General features: G+C 38.0%; 1 protein-coding gene across 7 annotated transcripts in view; it reads right to left on the bottom strand.

The window, feature by feature from the left end:
* Positions 1 to 753: 753 nt before the first annotated feature.
* tbc1d5 (TBC1 domain family member 5) overlaps positions 754 to 26,557 on the bottom strand; it is a 298,355-nt gene continuing 272,551 nt past the window's right edge. For 6 of the 7 annotated variants that reach the window (XM_062957598.1, XM_008112724.3, XM_008112725.3 and 3 more), the window contains 4 exons: positions 26,288 to 26,387; positions 15,763 to 15,842; positions 13,948 to 14,124; positions 754 to 4,697 (listed from right to left, as the gene is read on the bottom strand). In XM_062957598.1, coding sequence (XP_062813668.1) covers positions 4,401 to 4,697; positions 13,948 to 14,124; positions 15,763 to 15,842; positions 26,288 to 26,387 — 654 coding nt within the window. In that variant the 3' untranslated portion in view covers positions 754 to 4,400. Of the gene's footprint in view, positions 4,698 to 4,738; positions 4,905 to 13,947; positions 14,125 to 15,762; positions 15,843 to 26,287; positions 26,388 to 26,557 lie in introns of those variants that run through there. The other variant, XM_008112729.3, reaches the window with a different exon arrangement.

The following is a 26,557-nucleotide window of genomic DNA, read 5'->3' as shown; positions in this document are numbered from 1 at the left end:
TAACTGGAGCGGCGTTCAGGGAGCGTACTACTCCTCTGTTACGCCAGCTCCACTGGCTGCCAATTAGCTACCGAGCACAATTCAAGGTGCTGGCTTTAGCCTATAAAGCTCTAAACGGTTCCGGCCCAGCCTATCTGTCCGAACGTGTCTCCCGCTACGACCCACCTCGAAGCTTAAGATTGTCAGATGAGGCCCTGCTCGCGGTCTCGTCAGCCTCACAGGTGCGGCTGGCGGGGACGAGAGACAGGGCCTTTTCAGTGGTGGCTCCCCGCCTATGGAACACCCTCCCCATTGAAATCAGGCAGGCTCCCTCCCTCCTGTCTTTCCGAAAGAGGACAAAAAAGTGGTTATGGGACCAGGCATTTGAGCATGAGTAGCAGCAAAAATGAGATAAGAATATATGACCTACTGACAGACCCCCACATGAACATGGAAAGCACCTTAAATGTATATTTAAATGTATAATTATGTATATTTTAATGGATATTCTTAATTTTATTGTAATTTTTAATCTTGATGGAGTTTTAAATTTGACGACAACTGTTTTTAATGTGTATGTTTATATTGTAAGCCGCCCTGAGTCCCCTGATGGGTGAGAAGGGCGGGGTAGAAGTGATGTAATAAATAAATAAATAAATATGATCATCACTATTCTGCTGTAACATGATGCACATTAGATGCAAGAAGCCTGAAACAGAGAGTTACAACAATAGAGATATGGTAAAGTTGCAAGAAAATCAAGTGAGTCTCCAGTCGGTTGAAAAATGCTTTATAGTCCCATCTATGAATGCTAATCACTCACTTATATTGCAGGTTATTTTCTATCAGATCACTATTATCAATGGACAGGATGAACAAACTATCTTTACAGACAAGAATAAACTGGTATCATATAGTGTGAGTAACCACTAGTAAGCCTAGTGTAAGGCAATATAGAATTATTATGAACGAATTGGTTTGCAATGAAATGAACATAAAGCTAAATTATTTCGGCATAACCAAAAGATATACCGGAACACAGTATCACCAGATATAACTCATTTAAAGGCATTATTCAAATTTCCTCTTTCTCCATGAGTAAAGTATTATTTATTTTCTGAAATAATACATAATTACATGAATTGCAGAAGTAAAGATATGCTAATTACAGCAAACTTAAAAAAAATCTATTGAGGTAAAAAGAAATCAACCATACTTAAAAATGTCATTGTTCCATGGCACTAAGTCTGTTAGGACATGTAAGCAATACAATCTTTGAAATCAATAGATAGAAAGAGACAGTATTTTTTAAAGGCAAAATGTACAGTAATTTTTTTCTCTACAAGACTAAAGATTATCTATTATTCTACAATTCCACTTTTGCTTGGGTTCCTGATTTTCAATAGTGGTTAGCTCCAAATGGCACTTTTCACTTGTGTTATAACAGCATCAAATCTAGGCAGAAAGGATTACAGTCGAGCATTTCTAAAGAATCATAAAGTGTCACCAATCATATAATCTTTGTGATGATTCTTACATATTGAAGGAAGTTAAGCAAAATTATACATAGCAAAAGATTGAATCCTGGGATGATTTTCTGTATAGTTTAATTGAGAGTGAGTGCTAGGTTTAAGGTCAATGCCTTGCATAACCACAATATTTTCTTCCATCCAGATCAACAACTATGTGACCATTCTATGTATCCCAGCCAAGCTGAATCTGCTATTAAGGTCTTTGTACAACCTCTTGGGATTACTCTCATTTATAAACTATCATAAGGTCTGTGTGTGATGAATGATTGGATAGTACCTGAATACGCAGATGTGAATCTGCTACTGTATAGCAGCATTTACCTATTAATTTTGATCTTTGCACAGATACATATGGAGAGAAAATGAGCATGAGAGGGCCTTCCACTGATAGCCCAATTGAGATTTAACTAGGAGATCCAATTCACTCAACACTTTACACTTCCAGCATATGTAAAAACAATGGTTTTATCACTCAGCACATTCCCCCAAGATCACAATGTCTGCCACTGAGAAAATTGCTAGTGTAACATTCTCAGAAGAATTCTGTTATGTAACACAATCTGATGTTTTGAGAGGGCATTTGTTAAACATGACTCATGGTTTAGATGGATGGGTCGAATAATTTTCAATGTTAGCTGCAATTAACATTTCCATGCTCTAGCAGTCATAATGTGACTATGCTGTATTGTTCCGTGTGCCCCCAGTAAAAATAAAGATTACAAGTCTTTTCCTCATAAATAAAATACTTAGAACGTCCTTCATCAACCTCTTCCTATGTTAATGCTAGCAAGGGTTCTATTTTGTTCATCACCGAGGTTCTAGAGATAATGAAGTGAAATACCTTTTGCAAAAATTCCCCTCCCTACTGTTACTGATTTCACGGATAAGAGGTTTTAATTTCCAAGTGCAGTCTAAAAACAGATTAGAGTGCTCATTAGCTCCAGAGTCTGAAATCACTAAACTATTACCTGGCTCTTTGCAAGCTCTGGAGAAAGCTTTTGCCATGGTATACTTGCATACACAAATACAAGAGGAGCTGTGGCTAGATACCAAAGTTTTTTCGTTGTTTAAAGCTATTTCACCTTTTAGTTTTACTATATTTAATCATCAAGTTGCACATGGGAAACTGATTCCCACAGGTTAGTAATTAAAGTGTATAAATCTTAATTAACCCAAATTCTTCCCCAAGGTCACTGAAACTAGTCAATGGGCAAGGTTTTATATATATAGTTTAGCCTTGGCTTAAAAGAAAGTAAAGCCCATACCTCTTCTATGATGCTATTTATTTGTTATTCTGAAACTGACACTGTTAAGAGAGACCTTAGAGCAGTGTTTCTCAACCTGGGGGTCGGAACCCCGGGGGGGGGGGGGGTCATTAGGGGGGTGTCAGAGGGGTAGCCAAAGACCACCAGAAAACACATATTTCTAATGGTCTTAGGAACCCCTTTGGCAGAGAAGGCTGAAGATCTCTCTGCCTGTTCTTCTCTTCCTTTTCGGAAACAGACGGCGAATCCTTCCACCAAAAGTATTCAAATTTGGGCGTATCAGGTATTTGTGGCAAATTTGGTCCAGTGAATGAAAATACATCCTGTAAATATTAGTTATTTACATTATGATTCATACATAGTAGCAAAATTACAGTTATGAAGTAGCAACGAAAATATTATGGTTGGGGGTCACTACAACATGAGAAACTGCATGGTGGGGTCGTGGCATTAGAAAGGTTGAGAACCACTGCCCTAGAATAACAATTACTTTGAAATTAGATGCAAAAAGTTAGGAAGAAACAGCACCACCTCATTAGCATGATTTGTTATGTGACAGTTCTGGACACTGATCTATGGATTCTCCCTGATTTCTTCTTTTATCATGGTAACATAGCAAACTGACTCCAAAAATACTTTACGTTGCTCCAGTGATGTCAAGAGAAATTTGCTTTTCTGTGACGTTGAGAAAATGAGTACTAGGAATGTTACTAACCCTTGTGAGAATAAAGTAAATGAAGTAGATGGTGGGCACTTAAGAAAAGTAAACTGAAAGTATTATAAAAGAACTGTGTCTACATAGTTAAGGAATATTGTAGGAGGATGCCCCTCGATGAACTTTGTTCTTGGGCCTGAGGGGATTGGGGAAGTCCTGAAATAGTTATAAAAATACATTCCAGTCAAAGCTTACAAGAAAATGTGATCCAGATACATTAGGGAATGAGTTTGTGTGTCAATGAGTCTGAGTGCCTGCAAATCATTTAATATGCACTTAAGCTGGGGTTTTCCCCTCATTTCATTCTGCCTTATACGAATCATAATTCAGAGCCTTCTCTCATAGATAAACTCAACATAGTTTTTACCCCCTCCCCCTTTTCCCCTGATGAGAAAATGGTTCAGGAGGCCAGCTGTTGTTTGAATCTTTATTTTTCTCATTTTCTAGCTGATGTATTCAGGAAGAAAATCCTAATCTCCCCAGAGCAAATCTTCTGTCAGGACCTGCAATTGTTAGCGTATCTATTTGCTTTCCTCACAAGCGGCGATGCCCACTTGTTTAACCCATGAGATTATATGCAAGGTGCTATTCTACAATGATGTAGGAGACTATAAATGGCTGCTTCGATATTCGAAGAAGCTGCTAAAAGAGAAAACCTTAAATATATTCAGTTTTACACCAGTTGACTATTAATGTGTGGATGTTTTCAAGGCAAACTTTACATATTTGCTTTTTTATTGTTTTATTTTCTTCTTGGAAAGGATTGCCTTTACCATGTCTGTGCTCTGTCTAAATCTTCAGGCTTTTTTTGAGTCTTGAGTCCCAGAATCAATCACCACATTTGTAGGAACGTCAGGTGTGTATGCTGAGGAGGTGTATCAACCTCATAGTCTTATCTGAATGGCTCACTTAAATCTCCAAGGGGCTGACAATGGTAAAGTCAGAATCTTTGCTGTTGTTGCTGCTGTTATCGTCGGGACTGGAACTGAGGTTACTAGATGAGGCAGATATGGATCCCATTAGCGGATCACAAAAGGCTAAAGAAGAGCGGCATGAGGCCTCACTCTTGGTGGTCACATCCTTGCAGGTTGGCACAGTCTGCACATGCTCGGGAGTGGCATTCACGTTCCTCTCTTCCTCTTTGGAAACTAGGATATAGTCGTCAGCATGCCTTTTGGCCAAGCTTGCAACTGGATCACTGGCAGCCTAGAGAAGAAAAAAAAGAATATGGGACAAAGTTGAAAAGTCTTTTATTTCTAGCATTTCTCATGCATCTACCATGACAGCGGGCACATACCTTTACAAGCGCAGCTGCCGTTGCTTCCACCACCACTGCTCACGTCTAAAGGTACATACCCGTAAAGGTACATATAAAGGGGATCCTAGTTGGGAACTCTTTAAGCAGCGTTTCTCCTACAGATCATAAAGGATGAGTGGGTTTACAGGATGGAGGTATTCCTTCCTTAACAGAAACATGCACAGGATTAAGACTATTTGGGGGATTTCTTAGCCTACCCATCACCCAAACGATGCTGCTTGCTTCCCAACACAAAAGCATATGCTCACTCTCTACTAGAATGTACAGTACACTTTGTTTCCCTAACTCTGTGAAGGATATCAAATGTGAAGTCATTCTTGATGACTCATCCTGGGGGAAAGCATTCATAAGGTTTGATGCTAACTGCAGTGTTGAAAATGAGCTATTCTAAAAGATGTGAGAACTAAATTTACACACAATTATCTTCCCAACCAAGTTTCCTATATTTCCCTACAGCCTCCTTTACCACGGCAGCGCTCTTTCGACCCTGATATTTCCAGAGGTGAAACATCTCCCTATCCCTTCCTCTGCCAGTTTTGGTTTAGGAAAACTCATAGTGACACGAAGCATGTTTTTCCCCATCTGCTGTTGCTTCTGAATAAATGGAAAATGACAGAATTATACTTCCAGTAGCTTTGAAAGTTAACAACCTGACACCCAGTGCCATATGGCTCCTTGAAACATTTTTCCTGATATAAATTTGCTAGTGGGATGAAATTTAGTTGTATCACCATAGGAAAAAAAAGCAGAACCCCCCCCCTCCCCCAATAAAATGTTTTAATGAAACTGTAAGCTTCATGGCATGCGTGCTTATTTTGTCACTGGCAAAATCCCTTGCCATTACAATTAGGAAGCAGTGGGGCAGCTCTATTTATGTGTTAGGGTTCATGTACATTGTAGATTTAATGCAGTTTAGCTGCCATGCTTCAATACTAAGGAATCCTGGGGTTTAAGGTTTGGTAAGGCACCAGCATTTTTGGTAGAGATGGCTAAAGATGTAGTAAAACTACAACACACATGATTCCACAGTATAGAGCCATGGCAAGTAAAGTGGTGCCAAACTGCATTACTTCTACAGTGTAGATGCAGCCCATGCAGTGTAGATGCACCTAAAAACCTGGCTCTTCCAAAAGGCCTTCGATGATTAATTATTGTACGTTCGATTTATCTGCCCACTCAACAATAGCTCCATCGGTGATGCCTTGCCAGTATTATAGTGCACTTTATCAACTATTTTAGCTGTGAAACTACCTCTCCCCGATTTTGAAATATTCTGCACTTTGGCCCAGATCCGTGTATTAGTCTCCTGTTTTTAACATTTTATTCTGTACTAGCTGTGCCCGGCCACGCGTTGCTGTGGCTTAGTCTGGTGGTGTTGGTCAGTCTACATTAGGTTGTATTTATGCTGTGACCTCCACCCTTCTTTATACTCACATTAGTAGTAGTTTTTGAAGTCTGTTACCTTCTTCAATTTTTGTGTTGATTGATAATTGCTTGAGATCCCTGTTGTTAGTTGTAATGTCTGATTCTGCTGAGTGCGGTTTATATTTTTATTGTGGTACAATAGTCTTTTTTTTTTTGTTTTGCCTGTGTAGGTGTTTATTATTATTGCTGTTGTAGTGGTCATGAAGGTTGGATAAGTTAGATGCTTCTGTATTGTTTTTTGGAGGCCCAGTGTAGCACTGACTGGCATCTCAGCCTCAGTGCCTGGCTGTTTCTTGCCTGTGATGGTGTTGATTCTTATTGTTGTTGTTGTTGTCATTGTTATTATTGTAATTGTTTTTTTGGAGGCCAAGTGTGAATGTAGGGATTGGGGAGGTGGATGAGTTGTGTTGTCAAATTTTGTATTTGTTATAGTCACAATGCGTTGTTGTGAGTTTTGTGGGTCTGGATTGTGGTTTTGTGGTGTGGTTGTGTTGTTACAACTGAGAGGCAAGGTTTTTGTGTTGTGTTGCCAAGTTTTGTATGTCTGGGGCATTTAGTTGTGTGTCAAGTTTTGTATTTCTGGGGCGTTTAGTTGTGTTGTTATAGTCACGATGCATTGTTGTGAGTTTTGTGGGTCCGGATTGTGGTTTTGTGGTGTGGTTGTGTTGTTACAATCGGGAGGGAATGCTTTTGTGTTGTGTTGCCAAGTTTCGTATTTCTGGGGTGTTTAGTTGTGTTGTTATAGTCATGATGCATTGTTGTGAGTTTTGTGGGTCCGGTGTGGTTTTGTGGTGTAGTTGTGTTGTTACAACCGGGAGGCAAGGCTTTTGCATTGTTTTGCCAAGTTTTGTATTTCTGGAGCGTTTAGTTGTGTTGTTATAGTCATGATGCATTATTGTAAGTTTTGTGGGTCCGGATTGTGGTTTTGTGTTGTGGTTGTGTTCTTACAACTGGGAAGCAAGGCTTTTGCGTTGTGTTGTCAAATTTTGTATTTCTGGGATGTTTAGTTGTGTTATAGTCACAATGCGTTGTTGCGAGTTTTGTGGGTCTGGATTGTGGTTTTGTGGTGTAGTTGTGTTGTTACAACAGGGAGAAAGGGCTTTTGTGTTGTGTTGTCAAGTTTTGTATTTCTGGGGCATTTAGTTGTGTGCCAAGTTTCGTATTTCTGGGGCATTTAGTTGTGTTGTTATAGTCACAATGCATTGTTGTGAGTTTTGTGGGTCCAGATTGTGGTTTTGTGGTGTGATTGTGTTGTTACAACCGGGAGGCAAGGTTTTTGCGTTGTGTTGTCAAGTTTTATATTTCTGGGGCGTTTAGTTGTGTGCCAAGTTTCATATTTCTGGGACGTTTAGTTGTGTTGTTATAGTCACGATGCATTGTTGTGAGTTTTGTGGGTCCGGATTGTGATTTTGTGGTGTGGTTGTGTTGTTACAACCGGGAGGCAATTCTTTTGCGTTGTGTTGTTAAGTTTTATATTTCTGGGGCGTTTAGTTGTGTGCCAAGTTTCGTATTTCTGGGGCGTTTAGTTGTGTTGTTATAGTCACGATGTGTTGTTGTGAGTTTTATGGGTCCGGATTGTAGTTTTGTGGTGTGGTTGTGTTGTTACAACCTGGAGGGAAGGCTTTTGCGTTGTGTTGCCAAGTTTCGTATTTCTGGGGCGTTTAGTTGTGTTGTTATAGTCACGATGCGTTGTTGTGAGTTTTGTGGGTCCTGTGTGGTTTTGTGCTGTGGTTGTGTTGTTACAACTGGGAGGCAAGGCTTTTGCATTGTGTTGCCAAGTTTTGTATTTCTGGGGCGTTTAGTTGTGTTGTTATCGCATGATGCGTTGTTGTGAGTTTTGTGAGTCTGGATTGTGGTTTTGTGGTGTGGTTGTGTTGTTGTAACCTGGAGGCAAGCCTTTTGCATTGTGTTGCCAAGTTTTGTATTTCTGGGATGTTTAGTTTTGTTGTTATAGTCACTGCGCCCGCAACTTTATCCTTTTATATATATAGATGCTGATTCTTATGACTGTTTTATTGATGCTGATGTTTTATTGTTGTGATATTTGTTTTATTGTCTTGCTGTTGTTGTTACATTGTTGTGTTGGGCATGGCCCCATGTAAGCAGCCCCGAGTCCCCTCGGGGAGATGGGGCGGGGTATAAGAATAAAGTTATTATTATCATTATGTCTCAGAGCACCAGAGACAAGTGACACGGAAGTAGGAGTAGCATTTCTGCTACTCTTGGTTGACTGCAGATATTGGTCTTCTGGATACAGAGGTTGTACTGTACAGTTTCCCTCCTTAGGGAATGAGTCGGCAAGTGAAATATAAAGACATGGTGATCCTTGAACATCCACTAAATTCAATGGGAGTTATTTCCAGTCCGTGAATTTAGGATAAAAACCTTGATACAATGATTGATCAGCTGCCCCATAATGCCTCAATTAATTGATGGCAAGATTTCAAAAGCTTATGCTACACTTGAAATTTCTTTCAGCGTGACCTATGGGCATTATTAAAATGCATTTTATTTCATTAAATCTAAAAGCTGAACTACTGCTCTCTTTCTGAAAAAGTAATTAATTAATATTCAATTGCACAGAGTATTCATTTAGCATTTTGAGAAATGTCATTACTAAGGATCATAGTAATCTCCCTCTGTCTCCCTGTCTTTCTCTGCCTGACTTGCAAAAATTAAACAAAAAATAAAATAAAATAAAATGTGAACACGCAGGGACTGTTTTCTTTTATCTGGGGTACAGAATCTATTTCAGCCCAAAGATTGAACTTAATTTTAGTGAAGTTCTCATGTTCCACCAGTGGGTGGGATTAGAAGCAAAAGGTCAGAACCCAGAACACTAGCTTAGTTGAATCCAAAGGGATTGTTGCTAGTGAGCTATCCTTGAGGTGTGCATTTCAACCTCTTAGATGTAATGGTATCAAGAGGAACCTCAGAAGGCCATTTTGAGATCTTAAGGGTATTGGTCAATCGATGATAGACTTGATTTCACCTGCTTCCTATAGGTTAAAGGTAAAGGTTTCCCCTGACGTTAAGTCCAGTCATGTCTGACTCTGGGGGTTGGTGCTCATCTCAATTTCTAAGCCAAAGAGCTGGCGTTGTCCGTAGACACCTCCAAGGTCATGTGGCCAGCATGACTGCATGGAGTGCCGTTACCTTCCCGCTGGAGCGGTACCTATTGATCTACTCACATTGGCATGTTTTCGAACTGCTAGGCTGGCAAGAGCTGGAGCTAACAGCGGCTGCTCCCGCCACTCCCGGGGTTTGAACCTGGGACCTTTCGGTCTCCAGCTCAATACTTTAACGCACTTCGCCACCGGGGTTACCTTAGTATTTTAAGACAAGCAGTAGATTATCTGGTGCTCGCAATTGTAATACTTGAATACATCTGTGTGTATTTGTTATATTTGATGTCATTATAAAAGTGAGTACCCTGTGAGGACATTATATAAACAGGATACCTATGTTTTCTTTACATCAATATAATCATAAATATGTATAAGGCATAAGGTAGTGTGAATACTTATGTGTAAATTATCTTCTCAAAAACCTTTATTTTCTTAAAAACTTCTGTTTCCGTACTATACCATTTGACTTTCATATTGGTCAATAGATTCAGTCCTAGGGCCTGTGATTTCTCACTCCTGTTTTAGTTCATTATTTTCCTTTTAAAAGAAAGTAATTACACAATTAAAATATTTGAAATAGAAAACTTGAAGCTCCCCATACGATGGTATGCTGGACCTCCCAGTGGTCACACCTAGCATAGCCAATTGTGAGAAATGATGTGTGCAATGGTCCAATATCTGTAGAACTACAAAAACATTGACTATCCAAGATTTAAGGGATTACTGTCTAAATTTATCAAATTAAACTTGTTTACACACACTAGAAGAGGAAAAGAGAAAAGAAAATTATAATACAGCATTTTAAAGCTGAATTCAGTATGTCCAGGCCTTATCTATGGAGAAAACCTTATTGGTCATCCTAGACCTGACCATGCCCAAGCAGAAACAGGTCATGATTCACAGATCACATAAGCTCTTATTCTTTACTTTCCTTAGGCTTCTGGTTGCCTGGATAGCTTTTTACAGCTATCTGTATGACATTTCCTTATAATAATACTGTAATTATTCTTATTTGTTTTTTGTTCCTGTGATCCAGCGCTACTTCTTGTAACCCATGTATTCAGTTATGTTCTGGGGCTATAAAATGATATCAGTAGCAGCTGCTCCCTGAGACAGTGGGATCATAATGTCCTGATAATGAAGGTCCTATCTCTTCTTCCTGCTGCCTCACCCTGTTGTCTCACTTCTCTTGCCTATACATAGGAAACATCAGCAGAAACAACAGATCTCTGAGACTTAAAAGGACATATTACATATATCAGCACCGCCTCTCTTTGGGGCCTTTTAGACAGAAAGCCAAGTCATAGTTGGTCATTATGGGCATGAACAAAAAATGAGGGTTTTTTTCTTTCCACTGCATGATAAGTCAGGCAGTGCTATTTAAACAACAACAAAGACAACTTCTTAGAGTTTTCTCAACAAGTGCTAGGTCACTTTAATACACATCCTTCTCAGTTGGTTCAAAGATTAATGTGAAGCAGAAAGGGGAGACTTTGCTATGTGTGTCAAATCCAGTGAAAAGACTACACAAAGACAAGACCTACCTTCCCAAACCACATGTAGATATTTACTGTATTTTACCTATTATAATTTACTGATTCATGGACCTCCTATCCTTATCTACATGTAGACACCAAAAAAATAAGACTCTAATTTTTGATGTTTGCAAGCATTTATAATGGAAGGACAGCAATCAAATCAGATTCTGATACTATATTAAGCATTTTTTTCTTTAGTACTTTCAACTGATTATGATAGCAGATATACTCTGATTGTTAAAAAACAAGCAAGCAAAGTAATTTTTACAAAATGTTTACATTTATGTGGCTATAATCTGTAAGAACTACTGCAGAAATGAGGAATCTCCAGGCTGCAGAAGTTTTCCATCTGTCTGCAAGAGTTTTCTGCTATTATTTCCAACCAGGGATCACACATTAACAAAATCATGAAGAAATGTGAGAGAAGGGGGTTTGGGTGGGAATTGGCCCCCATCCACCATTAAAGGTCTGTTTTTTTAAAAAACTTTTTACAACTTTACTTTTTGAAACCTTTGTTTCATTTTATTTTTTAAACTTTTATTCGCCAATTTCTGGTTTATATACAAGCGTGCCTCTGTTAACAAAGCCTCTGACAATCAGGAAAGCTGATAAAAGACAGACTTATGTTGTGTTGTAACTATGTATCTTCTGTAAACACTGCAATTGATCTAAAAAAGAACAGGATTCTACTTCTGGAAATTCTCTTGCAGCTTTATGTGCTTACATACAACAGGAAAGGTAAACAGCGGCCGCCAGAATCACTTACAAAACGTGTGTGAAGAGGAAAATAGAAAAAAAGCAAAAAGCAAATTACTCTGTTTCGCTAGCTACCCTGGCCTGGCATGTTGAAAATGCACAGATCTGTTAGTTTCAATATCAAAATAAAAATAATAAGAAGAGGGGGGATGTTGAAAGAAAAAAGTCATACTGGGAGGCAAAAATAAAAATAAAAATTGGGAGAAGCTTTCAAGAACTCTGTAGAAGATTCAGAATATTTCTGTTTACTTGTGCAAGCCTTACCTTACCTGACATGTCCGTAACGTTAGTTTTCAATAAACATTTTTTGCTAAAAATGTTTGAACTGCCCTTGCATTCTGTGGTGTGGGACATTATCTTTATTTTTTCCATATTACATCTACCCTTGGTTGCTGTTAAAGAAGTAAAATCCAGGAATACATCTACTTTGTTAATGGAGGTATATCTATAATTTGATGTGTAATATTCTACATTCTGAACTAATTAAATAATGATTGAACGAAAGGTAGAGTACATAAAAGAAATACAGAGTATGCTACTACAGACAAGACTTTCAGGATGGTTAGGCCTATTCGTTTGCAAAGGAGTTAGAAAGAAGTGACTTAAACAGGAGTTGCTCAATTAGAAACAGCAAGCTCTTCTGTAGATCACTGCAAAGGAGGTTAAAACAGAAAACTTCTTGGTGTAAGCTACCACAACTTCAAACACAATTTAAAAGATTTTGAATATTTTTTAAAAATATTGCTTCTCCCTTTAGTTAAAATGTAGCTTTGAACACCATGATAGACATCATCCTAATTAACGAAAATCAATGTTAAATGTATTTTTCAAGTTATTCTGAATTTAACAGGTACTAATTTAACTGGCATTTACAATTGATTCACAACATTGTTTAATTAGGTATTAAACTAAGTCTATGTTCCAACACAGACTGCTGTTTTCTGACAGCTTTATTATCTTTTACACATTTACTCTCTGATCAGACAGGTAGAATTCTTTGAACTGCTTTCTCTTCCTTTTACCTTTTACAGTAAAAGAAAGAGAAAATGACATCCTGGATTCAGGAAATCTCCCTAAGGAGGTAGAGACTTTACATACATTAAAAAAAAAGAATTGCTTCACAGAAAAGATATTTAAACCAAAATATAATTTCTTGATATATATATTGTGAACTCAATGATAAAATCTAAGAATTTTTTAAATCACAAAAACAATCTGGGAATTTCTCATGCAAGCCTTGAAATGAATGCAAATTACTCAAGAAGCCAGACCCCACACAGAAATTGTACAATTTATTGAAGGCACTTAAGTAGTCTATTCTGAAGTGCAATTATCTACTTATATTCGTATTTGATAGAAGAACTGTACACAGTGAAGGCAGACAGAATTATTTGCCTTTTTTCTTTTTAATAAAAAAGGCCATCATGCTGACATGAGATGAAAATACAGAATGGAAAGGAGGACTGGTTCAAAATACTATGTGATAGAAATGTTAGAGAAAAACAATGGCTCGACTGTCCAGAAAACATAAAGAGTCAAGCAATGTATAAAAAGGAAAACATTTTTCTCCAATTGTGGGATATGCTTCCAAAATGTACCAAATCCAAAAAAAGAAAAGAAAAACGAGTCATAGGCAACAGCACATTGTTGGGTAGGAGTAGAATATTATGTATAGATCTTAAACTATCAGAATGTATCAAGTAACTTCAGTATAGAGTTTGGGAAATTGCATTTTATAGCAAAAGAATGCATATCATCAGCGTGTTTTCCCCCTACAATTCCTGAAATTTGTTCAGATGGATACCTTTTGTAAGCAAGCTCCATGATTATGTAACCTTTGTGTTTCAGATTTCCTTCTCTCTCTCTCTCATTGAATATGATTGATGAAAAAAAATCTTATATATGAAAAATTGGAAGCAACATAGATTCTCTATTGGCTGTCTGTTTTTTGAAACCAAATTTTATGCACTTAGAATATAATTGTTGGGTTAAAGACTACCCTGTAAAGGTAAAAATAGTTCAAATAAACTATCAAAACTTTACAACTTTACTTAAAAAATTCACTGAAGGAAAATGAAATTGTTTCTCTTAATTGCTTCAACAAAAACCCAAATTGATAAATACCAGTTCAAAGGTTGGAATCCACTAAACGTTCATTTGTTTATGAATTGCATTGAACACCATGGGCGTTGCCTATAAGGAAAGATGTCTTATAACACGACTCCATCTTTTTTTTTGGGCTTTTAAATAAGAATTTTAGTCTCCTGGAAGGGATAAAGCATGCACTTTACCTGCTTCACTGGAGGGATGGGTTGTTTTGTGAATGAAGGATTTTCCATGACATCATTTGTTGCTTTGTTCTGATTGTTGGAACAGTAGTGATCATCTTCTATTGTAATTTGTTCATTCTCCTCTGCCTCCAATTGACTCTGATTGAAACGTAGGGAACCTTTCAGAATATCCTTGATCTGTTAGGGAAGCAGAGGGAAAAACACATACTTCAGGTGTATTCTAACATTTGCCATTTAGTCAGCAATGGCACAAACTATTAAAAGAAATTTGGAAAAAGAAAAACACTATCTCTGAACAAAACTATTGAGGCATGATGGAATATTACAGCATGAGCAAAATGACGTAGGAAATGCAAGAGAGTGAAGTACAGCACGCCAATCCAAAATCATTACAGCAGTGACCCATGTCATTGTTATTGATTCAACCATTTTCAAGGACTGAATCAGTCTACCATTCCACAAAACTATAATGTAATGCAGGCAAAGAGACATAGCTCGTAACTGATACTCTATATAAAAGCACATTCAATGCTTATTTTTCCACATACAATGATACTGGAATGTCAGAAAGATACTAAATGCCCCCCACAGCTCTGAATGGGATAGGTTATTGTTCTGTAATGGGAAAAGAGGATCTGTTGGGCACAATATCCTTACAAAGAGAACAATAGTGTCCAATATTCAAATCAACTGAAATGAAAGTTGATTTGAAATTATACAAATCCAAGGCATCCCAAAATTGGAGAATATCATAGAGACATTAGAATAATGATCTACCCACATGCCTCGTCTCAGTTTCATTGGCTCAAATAAGTTTTTGTTCAATGAGGGCTGGGAAGTAATTTTACAGACTAATTTGATCAGATGTGCATTCAGCAGGATATAATCTAGCCTCATTATGGAGTTCTTTGCAGTTTTTCCCCCAGTTGCTATATTGAGTAATTCAAATGGTTCCATTGTTTATAGGTCAATAACTGAGCACACCTTATGTCAAAAGTAACAGAGCACAACTAACTGAAACAGAAATATGGGGTTACAATTCTTTAGAAACAAGGTTCCAGCTCTTTGATGTAGCTCTTAAGAATAACCTGTCATCGGTAGTGGACTGGACGAGGGCAAACCAATTGAAACTTAATCCAGATAAGACAAAGGTACCCCTGGTCAGTTTGAAGGCAAATCAGGGAATAGGATGGGGTTACACTCCCCCTGAAGACATAGGCCTGCAGTTTTGGAGTCCAGGTATCAGCAGGCTAATTTTTTTTTTATTCAGGCAAGCTTTCAAAGAAGAAGGTTTTTAAGATCAATTCAAGGGGTGATATGGTTTTAACTTTGAATGTGTATTGAATATGTTTGAATGGTTTTTAACTGTGAATTTTTAATACTATTTATATTTATTTGTGTTTTAATGTGTGTGTATTTGTATATTTTAAATTATGTGCTAATGCTTTTATGTTAAATTGCTTTGAGTCCCCTTTCAGGAGATAAAGCAGGGTAATAATAATAATAATAATAATAATAATAATAATAATAATAATAATAATAATAATAATAATAATTTCTATTCCAGGTTGTGAGAACAGAGGCCACATCTACACTGACCATTTAATATAGAAAGTGGTTTTGCTGTAGACATGATTACAAAGGAAATTCTGGAACCAATTTGAGGCCCATATGGTGATTACACAAACCACAAAACACCAATGCACATTAAGGGCTTTCTTTTTGCATGCTTTTGTGGGAGTTTGTTGTCTAGCTGCCGGTTGGACACTGGCATAAATATTAGATAAATTATCTCCATTCTATCCACAACTATACCTGCTTTAGTCCAGCCAAGGAAACCAGAACTTCATCTTCTTTATCCAAATGTTCTTGCAGGATCACTTCTTGAATATTTCCTGCAATGCCAAAACAATTATTCCATAAGAATGCAAGACTCCAGATTACTGTCAACCAGCAGAAAGGAATAAACAGATTCCCTCCATGGTGCTTTTTAAATTTGTTAAATTGCAATTCCCTTCTGCATTGGCAATGACGTATTTGACTATGCTAGGCAAGATATCCAAGTTGCAGTACAACAAATTTGCAGGGCACTGGTAGGAGAACACTGGGAACAAATGTATACACAATACAAAAGGGTTTGATTTTCAAGTTTAGAATAAGACAAGTTCTGATCACAGTAGTGCTTCATGGTGACTATAGTAATGATACAGAATAGTGCTTCTTAAACTGTGGGTCCCAACCCCAAATGGAGTCTCTTTAGCACAGTGGTGCGATCTGAAAGAATTTGGCAATAGTAAACATTTTTGAACGCCATGTCGTGGCTATTTTAGACATTTACAGAAATCTGTTGTGCAATATTTACATTGCACTTTGCAGAGAATGCTTCAGTTGTACTTTATAAAAAGGAAAATCAGCCTTTTGGCAAGCCTTGCAAATGCTTGTGTAAACATTTCTTAGGCGCAAAGTTTGGAAAAGTTTAAGAAGCCCTGATACTGAACACCTTGCTCTGGGATAAACAGGAATCTCCTCCTCCCAGTGATCTCTTCTTCTGGTGGGAGGTGGAGGATGAGGAGCTGTCCTCCTCTTCCTTCTACTCCATGGTTCCTAGGCTAGGTCAAGATGGCAGTGGTTCCTAACCTTTTGGCCTCAAGGTGTTTTGGACTTCAGCTCCCACAGTTCCTAACAGCTGGTAAGCTGGCCGGGATTTCTGGGAGCTGAAGTCCAAAACACCTGGAGGCCCAAAGATTGGGAACCACTGCTTTACAGCAATGCAGCTCAGCTTGCAGATGCTGTGCATATCATCTCTACTTCTGCGCTGGGCCCCCATTCTGACTTAGACACTGCCACTGAAACAGCCCTCCCAGTTTGGATGACTATCTCACATGGACCATTTCCTTGTCACCTCTTCCATCCCATCCAGGGCCCTCCTTGATGTTGACCATGCTCACCATCAGCAAGGAGTATACCCTTCCCCTGAGTGTTTCTGTGTTGGTGGGGCCTGGTAGGATGGTGTGAGAGGGGGCAGACAAAGATAATACAATTATTTCCTTAATATATCTGGCTGTTAGCCAGAGAACTCATGAGCCAGTGCAGAGTCTCATTCAATGGCAGTGCCCTAGGTGGATCCAGCATCTGAGAAGGCGCAATGCCTCTGCCACTTCTCAACTGGGAATCATGCCTGATCATGTCTTGCAGGAGTGCCTGAAGCCCCTTGCTCAGGGTTTGCATGGGCTGTTGGTCATGCTGCCCAATTTGTCCATTTGAGATTATTATTTCCCCAGGCAACCCCCTCCCTGAAAGAAGAGCCAGTCTAAGAAGGGCTGGAAGGTGCTTTTCTCTTGCAAGCACGTGGCCACCCACAACTGTGACTTCCTGGATTTTTTTCCAGTTTGTCACTGATTGAATTGGGAGAAGTGTAACCCATGGATATGGCTAGCCATATCTGTGGATATTGGAGTTTATGGTTGAATACATGCAGACCACTGAATTTGCAATCAAGTTTCCTAACCACTTGAATTAACAGAGTAAATTGAACATATGAGTGAATGGTGAGTACTAAGGCAACCAATTAAGTCATGTAGGCATAAAAAAGTGAACACCTGGAACGACAGCAGATGGGATATTTAAATCTAGCAATGCAGGCAACAATTTTATTGTGTTTTTCCTGAGTCTGAGGTTTGCAATTCTATAGATAACTTTGCATCGCATATATGACAAAATGCCCATCTGGTAATATTTCTGCTTTGTATTTTTCTTCCTATCTGGGGCTTCTCATATAAAATTGTAATACTTGAAATTTCATTCTTAAAAGACAATAAAATGTTAATGAGCTACATTAAAATGTGTGGGTTGGGGGGGGATAAGGCTCAGAATAACTTTTCTGGAACAATGAGCACTGATATCACACAAATGATTTATGAGACATATAAATTATTTGTAAGGCAAACGGAATCTGTTTCTGTGTCATAAATGACTATCCTGAATTCTGGTTGATGTTGTTCAAAAGGAGATAAAAACCATGATTCTACATCAGGAAATCTGCAATTAATATACATTCTTCACTATCTACCAGATGAAAGATAGCCTGGTTTCCAAATAAATACCTTGCAAATAGTGATATATTTCTGTAACTTTCTTACACAGGTTAGGATTTAATCACAGATACTAGCTGTAAAGATGAATGACATCAAGAATTCAGGAGTACTTCTGAGGAGAAGATGTAATTTGCAACCCACGCTATTTGGCAAAGAATAATGAAACATGCCTCTTTCAAAACCTGAGTTTTGAATCCCAAAGCACACAGGATTACATGAATTTCTAGAGGAATGGCTGTATTGGTCTGCTGAAGCAAATTCAACAGAGTCTTGTCTTTTAATAAATGCATGATGCTATAATAACATTATTTGTCTTTACGGTGCCACAACAGATTTAGATTGTTCTGTCAGGCAATGGAAAAATAAGTAGCAAAAGAAAAAAAGGAATAAAGGTATTGTTCAGAAAGCGAACATCTCATCTGACACCAAAAGCTACAGTAGAAAAATATAGTGGTCACAAGCCCCACTGCAAATTTGCAATTAACATGTATGGACTAAAGAATATGGGACAAATTGTAAGAAGACATTGGTATTGGAAAAATCGGCTGTATCATGCTGATTCTTCTAGTTAGCTAGAGAAATAGCATCCCAACATTAGAAATAATATCCAATATCTTTAAATGATAAGATGGAGAGCATAAAAATACCAAATTAAATATGAAGAATAATTATGTGCCTTCCACACCCTGTCACTTAATAATCAAATGTATCTTATTAGTAAGTCTGAGATGTAAGCCAAAGTTTTCTTAGGAAATAAATATAAGCCACATAGCACAATAAGTCATAAAACCTTATTGTGAAGGACTCATTATCCTAATATACAAAACATATTGCTTGATCACTTCTACTGTGAGATGATCCAGCTTAGCTAGGGGTGAACAAAATGCTGATTTCAAGATGTTGTTAGTTTAACTATACTGGTAGTGTGACCTGTAGTCCAACATCTTTGCACAACACAACCTGCACTCAATAAACACAGGCTTTCTGACTGCATACAAACCCACAACCTTAGCTTGTCCCGTCCCTAATTAGTCAAAAACAAATGAGTCATGGCTTCTTATTATGGCTTGCTGGTGGAGGTGGGGGAAGAGAGAAAACATAATGTTTAGTTTGAAGATCATATAAGATAAACCGGTGATAGAAAGGCTTTCCTTCTGTCCTATCACCATCAACACCATCACAGGTATGGTGAAGATATGGAAGAGAGCCTTCCTGGTTGCTGCTCCTACACTGTAGAATTTCCTTCTAAGGAGGCTGGGTTGGCTTTCTCGCTGGCTACTTTTGTGAGCAGGACCAGACTTTTTTATTTGATTTCTAACTGGGTCTGGCAGAAGGATCTTTTAATGGAATGTACTTTATTTTAGACTATGTGCTTTAAATATTTTAATATAATTTTCTACTTAAGGGTTTTAAAGTTGTATTATGTTTTAATTCTACACTCTAAACCACCTTGGTTCCCATACAGAAAGACTGGCAGGGTATTGCATAAATACATAATTCTATTTTAGTTGTTTCCACTTGCAGCATTAGCTGTTGGCAAGCATATGTTATCATAAGTTATAAGATGTCCTTTCACTGGAACTTACGCAGCTCTGCTGTGTGAACTTGCCCAGTGTATAGACTTGTAAGGATAAATAAAACCTGATGCTGTTTGGAATGAGATTATTTGAAGGGCTGTATGACCCCATATGAGCCTGTTTGCTATTTGAGATGTTTAGATGATGACCTATTTGCCCCACAGACAGGGAGGACGGGAATGGAAGAGAAGAGAGGGTTTTCCCAGCAGCTGCTCCCAGGCTCTGGAACTCCCTTCCAAGAAAATTGAAACTAGTTTCCTCCATGTCTTTTTGGCAGCATGTAAATATGTTTTTGTTCCGAAGGCTTTGGGGAATTGTTTCTGGGCGAAAGGTTTTCTTAATAATTATATTGTACTGCTTTTGTATTTCATTTTAATTATATATTTCACGCTGTTTTAATCATATTGATGGTTTAATTATATTTTTGCTTTTTATATAATCTATTAATGAAATCCTTTAATTATATCTGTATTAATTTTTGTAAGTCTGTTTGTGTCTGATGTTGCCATTTGTTCTCAATGATACAGTGGGGGCCGGGCTGTGGCGCAGCTGGCTAGTAACCAGCTACTATAAATCACTACTGACCGAGAGGTCATGAGTTCGAAGCCCGGGTCGGGTTAAGCCTCCGACCATAAAAAAATAAAAATAAAAAAATAGCCCCGGCTTGCTGTTGACCTAGTAGCCCCGAAAGACAGTTGCATCTGTCAAGTAGGGAAAATTTAGGGATGCTTTATGCGGGAGGCTAATTTAACTAATCTACAACACCATAAAACTGCTCACGAGGAAAAGAAGAGGAAGAACAGCCACCAATGGACGGTGAAGCAACAGGTCCCCCTGTGGCCAGAAATCGTGAAGCTGGAAAGATGTTAAAAATGCCTCTGTGTCTGTCTAAAACTGAATGTTGTTTGTCTATTGGCATTGAATGTTTGCCATATATGTGTTCATTGTAATCCGCCCTGAGTCCCCTTCGGGGTGAGAAGGGCGGAATATAAATACTGTAAATAAAATAAATAAATAAATAATACAGTGGATGAGGATAAATAAAAATGTCCATGTGGATTCATCTTATGTTCCTTTCTTTATTGCTTCCTGGCTTTGTTCCTGAGTTATTCTCCTTGGCTAACTTGTAACTGGCTTTGAACCTTGGTTATCCTCAGACTGTCTCTCATGCTTTGACCTGGATTTCCTCAACACTGCTTCTGTCTTGCGGATTCTTCATGAATGGCCTTGGAATGGATTAGTTGTTCCTCTGCCTTTTGACTCAAATTATTGGTGCATGTTCCTGGGCATTTGCTACCCTTAGAATATTGTGCTGGATGGGGTTACATCCTGCCGCCATTGGAGGTCTTAAAATTGTTGTACTCTTGGATGTCAAGGTTTCAGAGGTGGCCAGGAGTGTGTGTGCCCAGTTAAAACTAGTGCACTAGCTGCATCTATTCATGAAGATGTCAGATGTGACTATGATAAAACATGCTATTTCAGTGTTTGTCATGCCCTTTATGTGAGGTCCTCTTTTGAAACTGTATGGAAAATTCATAAGATCCAGAATACTGCAGCCCAAGTTCTGACAAGCGCTGGTTGCAGAGATTATATAACTCCCATATTGAAACAGCTCTCTGACTATCGGTGATGTCTTGGATCCAGTCTTAAGACTTGTCTTTTTACATATGAGGTTTCCTAAGTCTTAAATGGGGGGGGGGGATATGTCAATTGTTCAAGTCACATCACTCTCATAGGTCTGTCTAGTGAACACTTAAAAAAACAAGAGGGAGCTTCTTGATGGTTGAAGAATGCTGTAGCACATTCTCCTCATCAGGGTTTAAGGTCTACTTTCTTTTAACCCATGACTTAAACTGCCAATTTCAGAAGAAAGATGGGATACAATTTAAATAAGCAGACAGATAAATAAACAGATAATATAACAGGACAGGGGACAAGATGAGATATAAATAAATAAAATACGGATAAAACTAATTATAATATCCTCCTGCCCATATACAGTGAGTAGCACAGAGCCAGTTCTATTAAAAAGCTACAAATATTTTGAGACTTCATACTTCACTGCAAGCCTCCATTATTTAAAATAAAGCTGATGGCCATTCCTCTTGTATGCGGCAAGATGTAGCAACCTATTGTGGATTAAAATGCCTGTTTAAATAAGGGCTTGGGCTCTTTGATCATTCCCCAAGAGAACATGTTAAGATAAAGTTTAGGAACAAAGCACCCTACCCAGGGATTCGTAATACAAATTTTGGTAGTATAAAGAATAGTAATTATATATTCAGGCCTGATTAATTTGGGTTAGATTCTAATATGCACATTTAACTTTCAAGAGCTCACAGAAAAGCACAGACCTCATCTTTCTTAGTTATGCCTTTAGGTGAAAAAGTTAAATCTTTATGTGAAAAGTGTTATTGAAAGACATGAAAGAAACCTGTGTAGACTTAAAAAACAGAGTTCAAGAAGGCTGGAAACAACTACTTATATAAGATTTATAGTAGAAAAAAATTATAGTCCATTGCAAAGTGTATGTTATCTCTAATGCATATCGGATGCTGAGGGATGTGAGAACGGAAGTACAGCAACCAGAATACTGCATGATTGTCATCTCTGAGATACACTTTTCCTTTTCCTCAGGGATGCACTAGGACTTGTTTACATTTGCAAATTCCTAAGAAACGCTGCTCTGTGTGTAGTGGATATATGGGTCTTCAAGTAGCCTGTCATAGGTGCTTATATTTAGAGAGCTGTGAAAGGTTCTTGTACCTGTTATTCTATTACAAAGCATTATCAAGAATAAATATAAATTTAACTCCATTGGGTTCATGGCAATTTCAAACCTTTGTCAGAAAGTCTCCCAGCGTGGTTTGCAAATCAATAGAAACAAGACAATTGGGTCACCAGGTGAACAGTCTAAAACATAGAAGATAAACATAGCATCTAAGCAGTAATTTATCAGCGGGGAAGATCTTCTGCACTCCTATTTTTTCCAGTTTTTCATGAGAAGTTCTGGATTCTCCTTACCCCTCCCCTCTTTTAAGCAGCCAGGTATGAAGTGCCTTTGGAGATGACTACAAATTACCTCCTACATCCTTAACTCTAAGAGAAAAGGAGTAGAGAAGAATGAAGTGGGCAGAGTCTTGGTTTTCGCAACAGGGCCAGAGCAAGATGTTATGAAAACGTCCTACAGAAGCCACTGGAGGTTTGGAGTGATCTCAGTTGCATCTTTTAATAAGCAAAAAGAATAAACACAGCAACCTACTCAGAGGGTCCTTCTTTTGAATTACTAAGCCCCTAGTAATTCTCTCTCTGTTTCTCTTTTACTCACGCATGCAGCTTTCCCTCCTTATGGATTCCCCGTTACCCTTCCAAAGGAGACTTCTAAAAACAGGATCAATATTGTACAGAAACATTCATGATTTGGAAATATTTCTTTCCCCCTCTAGCCCTGTCTGAAGATTTTGAGATTTGCATAAACCTTCTACTTTAAGGCTTAGTTTTGCCATATTTCACCCACTTTCTTTTGATTCTATTAATTCTGTATGTATGCCAGGACTGCACAATGCCACAGGAAAGAAACTGTAACTCTCACAACACTGGGAATGATTTACTATTTACCTTTGCAGTACAGTGTTCAATTTTTAATTAAATTGCCATCATACACATATCTACTCAGAAGTGAATCCCAATGAGATAGAATGATGGCAGTCAATGTGGAATAACAGTGTGATAATTGTGTAGTGTGAATGGACCTCTGGGTCAGTAGATACAAAACAATCTTCAGAAGCAATGCTGAAGATTTAATACACAGTGCAACGTCTCCAATATTATAATGAAAAAGTGTGATTTCAAATTTGTTATTTCCTAAAATAGCACACAAAATGTAAAATTTCTCCTCAGTTTATCAATCATTACCACAAGAAGCAATTTATTATTCTTATAAATGCTTCATTTAGCTTATTCAAAGCACCATACTTATTTCCATAGTAACTTGGAGGGAAGGGCCCAAATATATCATTATGTTGCTTTTATGTGGCAGAGCAAAAGCAATTGATAAACACGGAATGAGAATGCTTTTGTAAAAACATACAAACAAAAATTACTATTCTAACTTCTCTATTCCTCCTTTACATTCCATGGAATACAATTATAACCTTGACAGTATTGGATCAAGCCCATGGGAATAAATGTATATGTTTGAATAGAAACATTATATCATTATAAAGAGAGAAAAAAGGTTTTTTTTAAATAAACCAGTTCTCTGATTGTACATAGTATATTACATGCACCCAGCAATAATTAATAATATAGAAGAGATTGATTTATATGACAGCTGGGAAATGCTAAACATGTTTAGATCTGAAATAAAATGGTTAGTGCTGTGAGCTACTGATATCCACTGAGGTTTGGTTACAACCCCCACCCCTGAAATCAAAATCCATGGATGGTCAAGTGTATAGTAAAATGGTATCCTTAAAGAGAATGGAAAAATCAAGGATTACTTTTGGGATTTTGGGGAATATTTTCAAGTCATGGATGGTTGAATCTGTGGATACAGATAGCCAACTGATGTTGCTTGTATGCAGAGGCGGTCCAACCATAAGGCGAACTAGGCAATTGCCTGTGGCGCCATCGACCCGGGGGCACCATCATCCTGGGAGGAGGGTGCCACTCTCCGCCTCCTTCTCCTTCAGGTCTCCTGGCGGCCGCGCTGGGCCTCCCACTGCCCGTGCTGGGCCTTCCGGCCAGCGCGGGCCCGCCTTCACACCACGTGAGCCCACCTTTGGGACCTTCAGAGATTGTGAGGTCTGTGGGAACTTGGAAGCTAGGTATGTGGGGTTTATATATCTGTAGAAAGTCCAGGGTGGGAGAAAGAAGTCTTCTTTGAAGCAGGTGTGAATGTTGTAATTAATCACCTTGATTAGCATTTAATGGCCCTGTGTCTTCAAGGCCTGGCTTCTTCTTGCCTGGAAGAATCTTTTTTTGGGAGGTGTTAGCTGTCCCTGATTGTTTACTGTCTGGATTTCTTCTGTTTTCAGAGTGTTGTTGTTTATTTATTGTCCTGATTTTAGAGATTTTTTTAAATACTGAGGGCTATCTGGGTTATCTAAGTCCACACTGCTCTATATCCCTGTTCAATGTTTAGTGCTAAATTCGCAAATATAGTCATTCCTACATAACATTACCATGTATTGAACTGCTTTTTCTATTGATTTGTTGTAAAACATGATGTTTTGGTGCTTAATTTGTAAAATCATAATGTAATTTGATGTTTAATAGGCTTTTCCTTAATCCTTCCTTATTATCCAACATTTTCACTTATCCAACGCTTTTATTTTTCAGTGATTGGTTTGGGGGGGGGGGCGCCAAAATTCTGTTCGCCTACACTTGAAAAATACCTAGGGCCGGCTCTGCTTGTACGGATAGGGGTTAAACAAAAATCTAAACTATTAATGAACATTTGGAGCAAAATGGTCTCCAAACCATCACTTGCAACATTGTATCAATTGCAATGAAGAATTCTTCCAACCAGTGTTTCTGGATAAGACTTTAAAAACTAACAAAAATGCAGATCCTCACTGTGATGTTTTTAAAAGGGGGAAATTTCAGTTTTTCCTCCTAAATTCCTTCCTGGTTCGGGAGTACTATTTTTCTTTGTCATTGCTACCATTCCTCTGGCTTACATGTTTCACAATTTGTAATGATATGAATGGCTTAATTGTTGTAAAACCTGTTTCTTTTGTCCTTGAAAACTCAAAGAGCCTGTGAATGAGAAATATTTTAGTCCTAAAATCTTGCTACAGGGATGTTAGAAACCAAACATTGATCTTTTCTTTGACTTTGACTGGCTGGGAAATTCAGGATATCCCTCTCCCACCGCCTTTTCTGGTTATCTGGCAACAATTGCTGATCTGTTTCCAAAACTGATGTTAGAAAGGTTTTCTTGTTTTCTTTCATTTTAAAATTATTAAAATTTGCACTACCAGGTATTATGCTGCTTGTTCAAGCTGTATATCACCTACGGTAAAGTTTCTGGCACCTGATGCTGAAAATCGCACAAGTGCTTATCCTCTTAGAGACTAAAATTAGTAATTATATAACATGCAATTTCTATCCTTCTGTGCTGCCCAAAGTTGACTGCTTGCATTGACCAACAAACTTAGGGTTTTCCCTTATGAACAATTTGTAATAATGCTTGAAACTGACCAAATAAATTAGCCTGATGCCACTGGTGGTGTGCAGTCTAAGTAAGAGGAGACGGGGGAACAACTCATTACTCAGGGATAACATTAATGTTCTCTGCAGTGGGGGCTGATGCTACTTTTCAAATTTTTCAAATTACAGAATGACAAACACAAAAACCACATGAAAACAAAACAAAACTTTTATTTCATCCTCTTAAGTTATAATCAATCATCCAGCAGTCTAAGCATACCTTTTTATCCTGTCTTGAAAGAGCGCAATTTCACAAGTGTACTGAACCTGATGGCACTTTTCTTTTTAATATGTATTATATTAGATGATGGTGCTTCTTTTTCACAGTTGAAAATTTGCATGACAGTTCTACTTTTCTTTAGACTTTGTGACACTTTTATATAAACTTGTGAAGCATTCTTCAAAAGCCATATGCACAGTCATGAATGTCTATGAAATAGAGCATGTTCTTACCCAAATGGGTGTTCATCGTCTTTGCACAGTATTTGCACATGGCTTCCAGTTCATTCAGCTGACCTTGGAGAAATGAAATCTGAGCTTCCAACTCTTCTTCCTATAATAAAATTTTAAAGAAAACATATGGTAGCTTAACAATAATAGCATTTTAGTATCCAACACAACTTGTCTTTATTGCATTTCCATCCCACTCTTTTTCTATGAAATATGGGACAGCATACATGGTGTCTCTATTCACACACCTGTCATTTTATCTTCACAATCTGT

Source organism: Anolis carolinensis, chromosome 6 (genome assembly GCF_035594765.1).
Source record: "Anolis carolinensis isolate JA03-04 chromosome 6, rAnoCar3.1.pri, whole genome shotgun sequence".
In the NCBI taxonomy this organism is placed as follows: domain Eukaryota; kingdom Metazoa; phylum Chordata; class Lepidosauria; order Squamata; family Dactyloidae; genus Anolis; species Anolis carolinensis.
The sequence above is the reverse complement of the archived record's forward strand: the minus strand, read 5'-3'. Positions and strand labels throughout refer to the sequence as shown.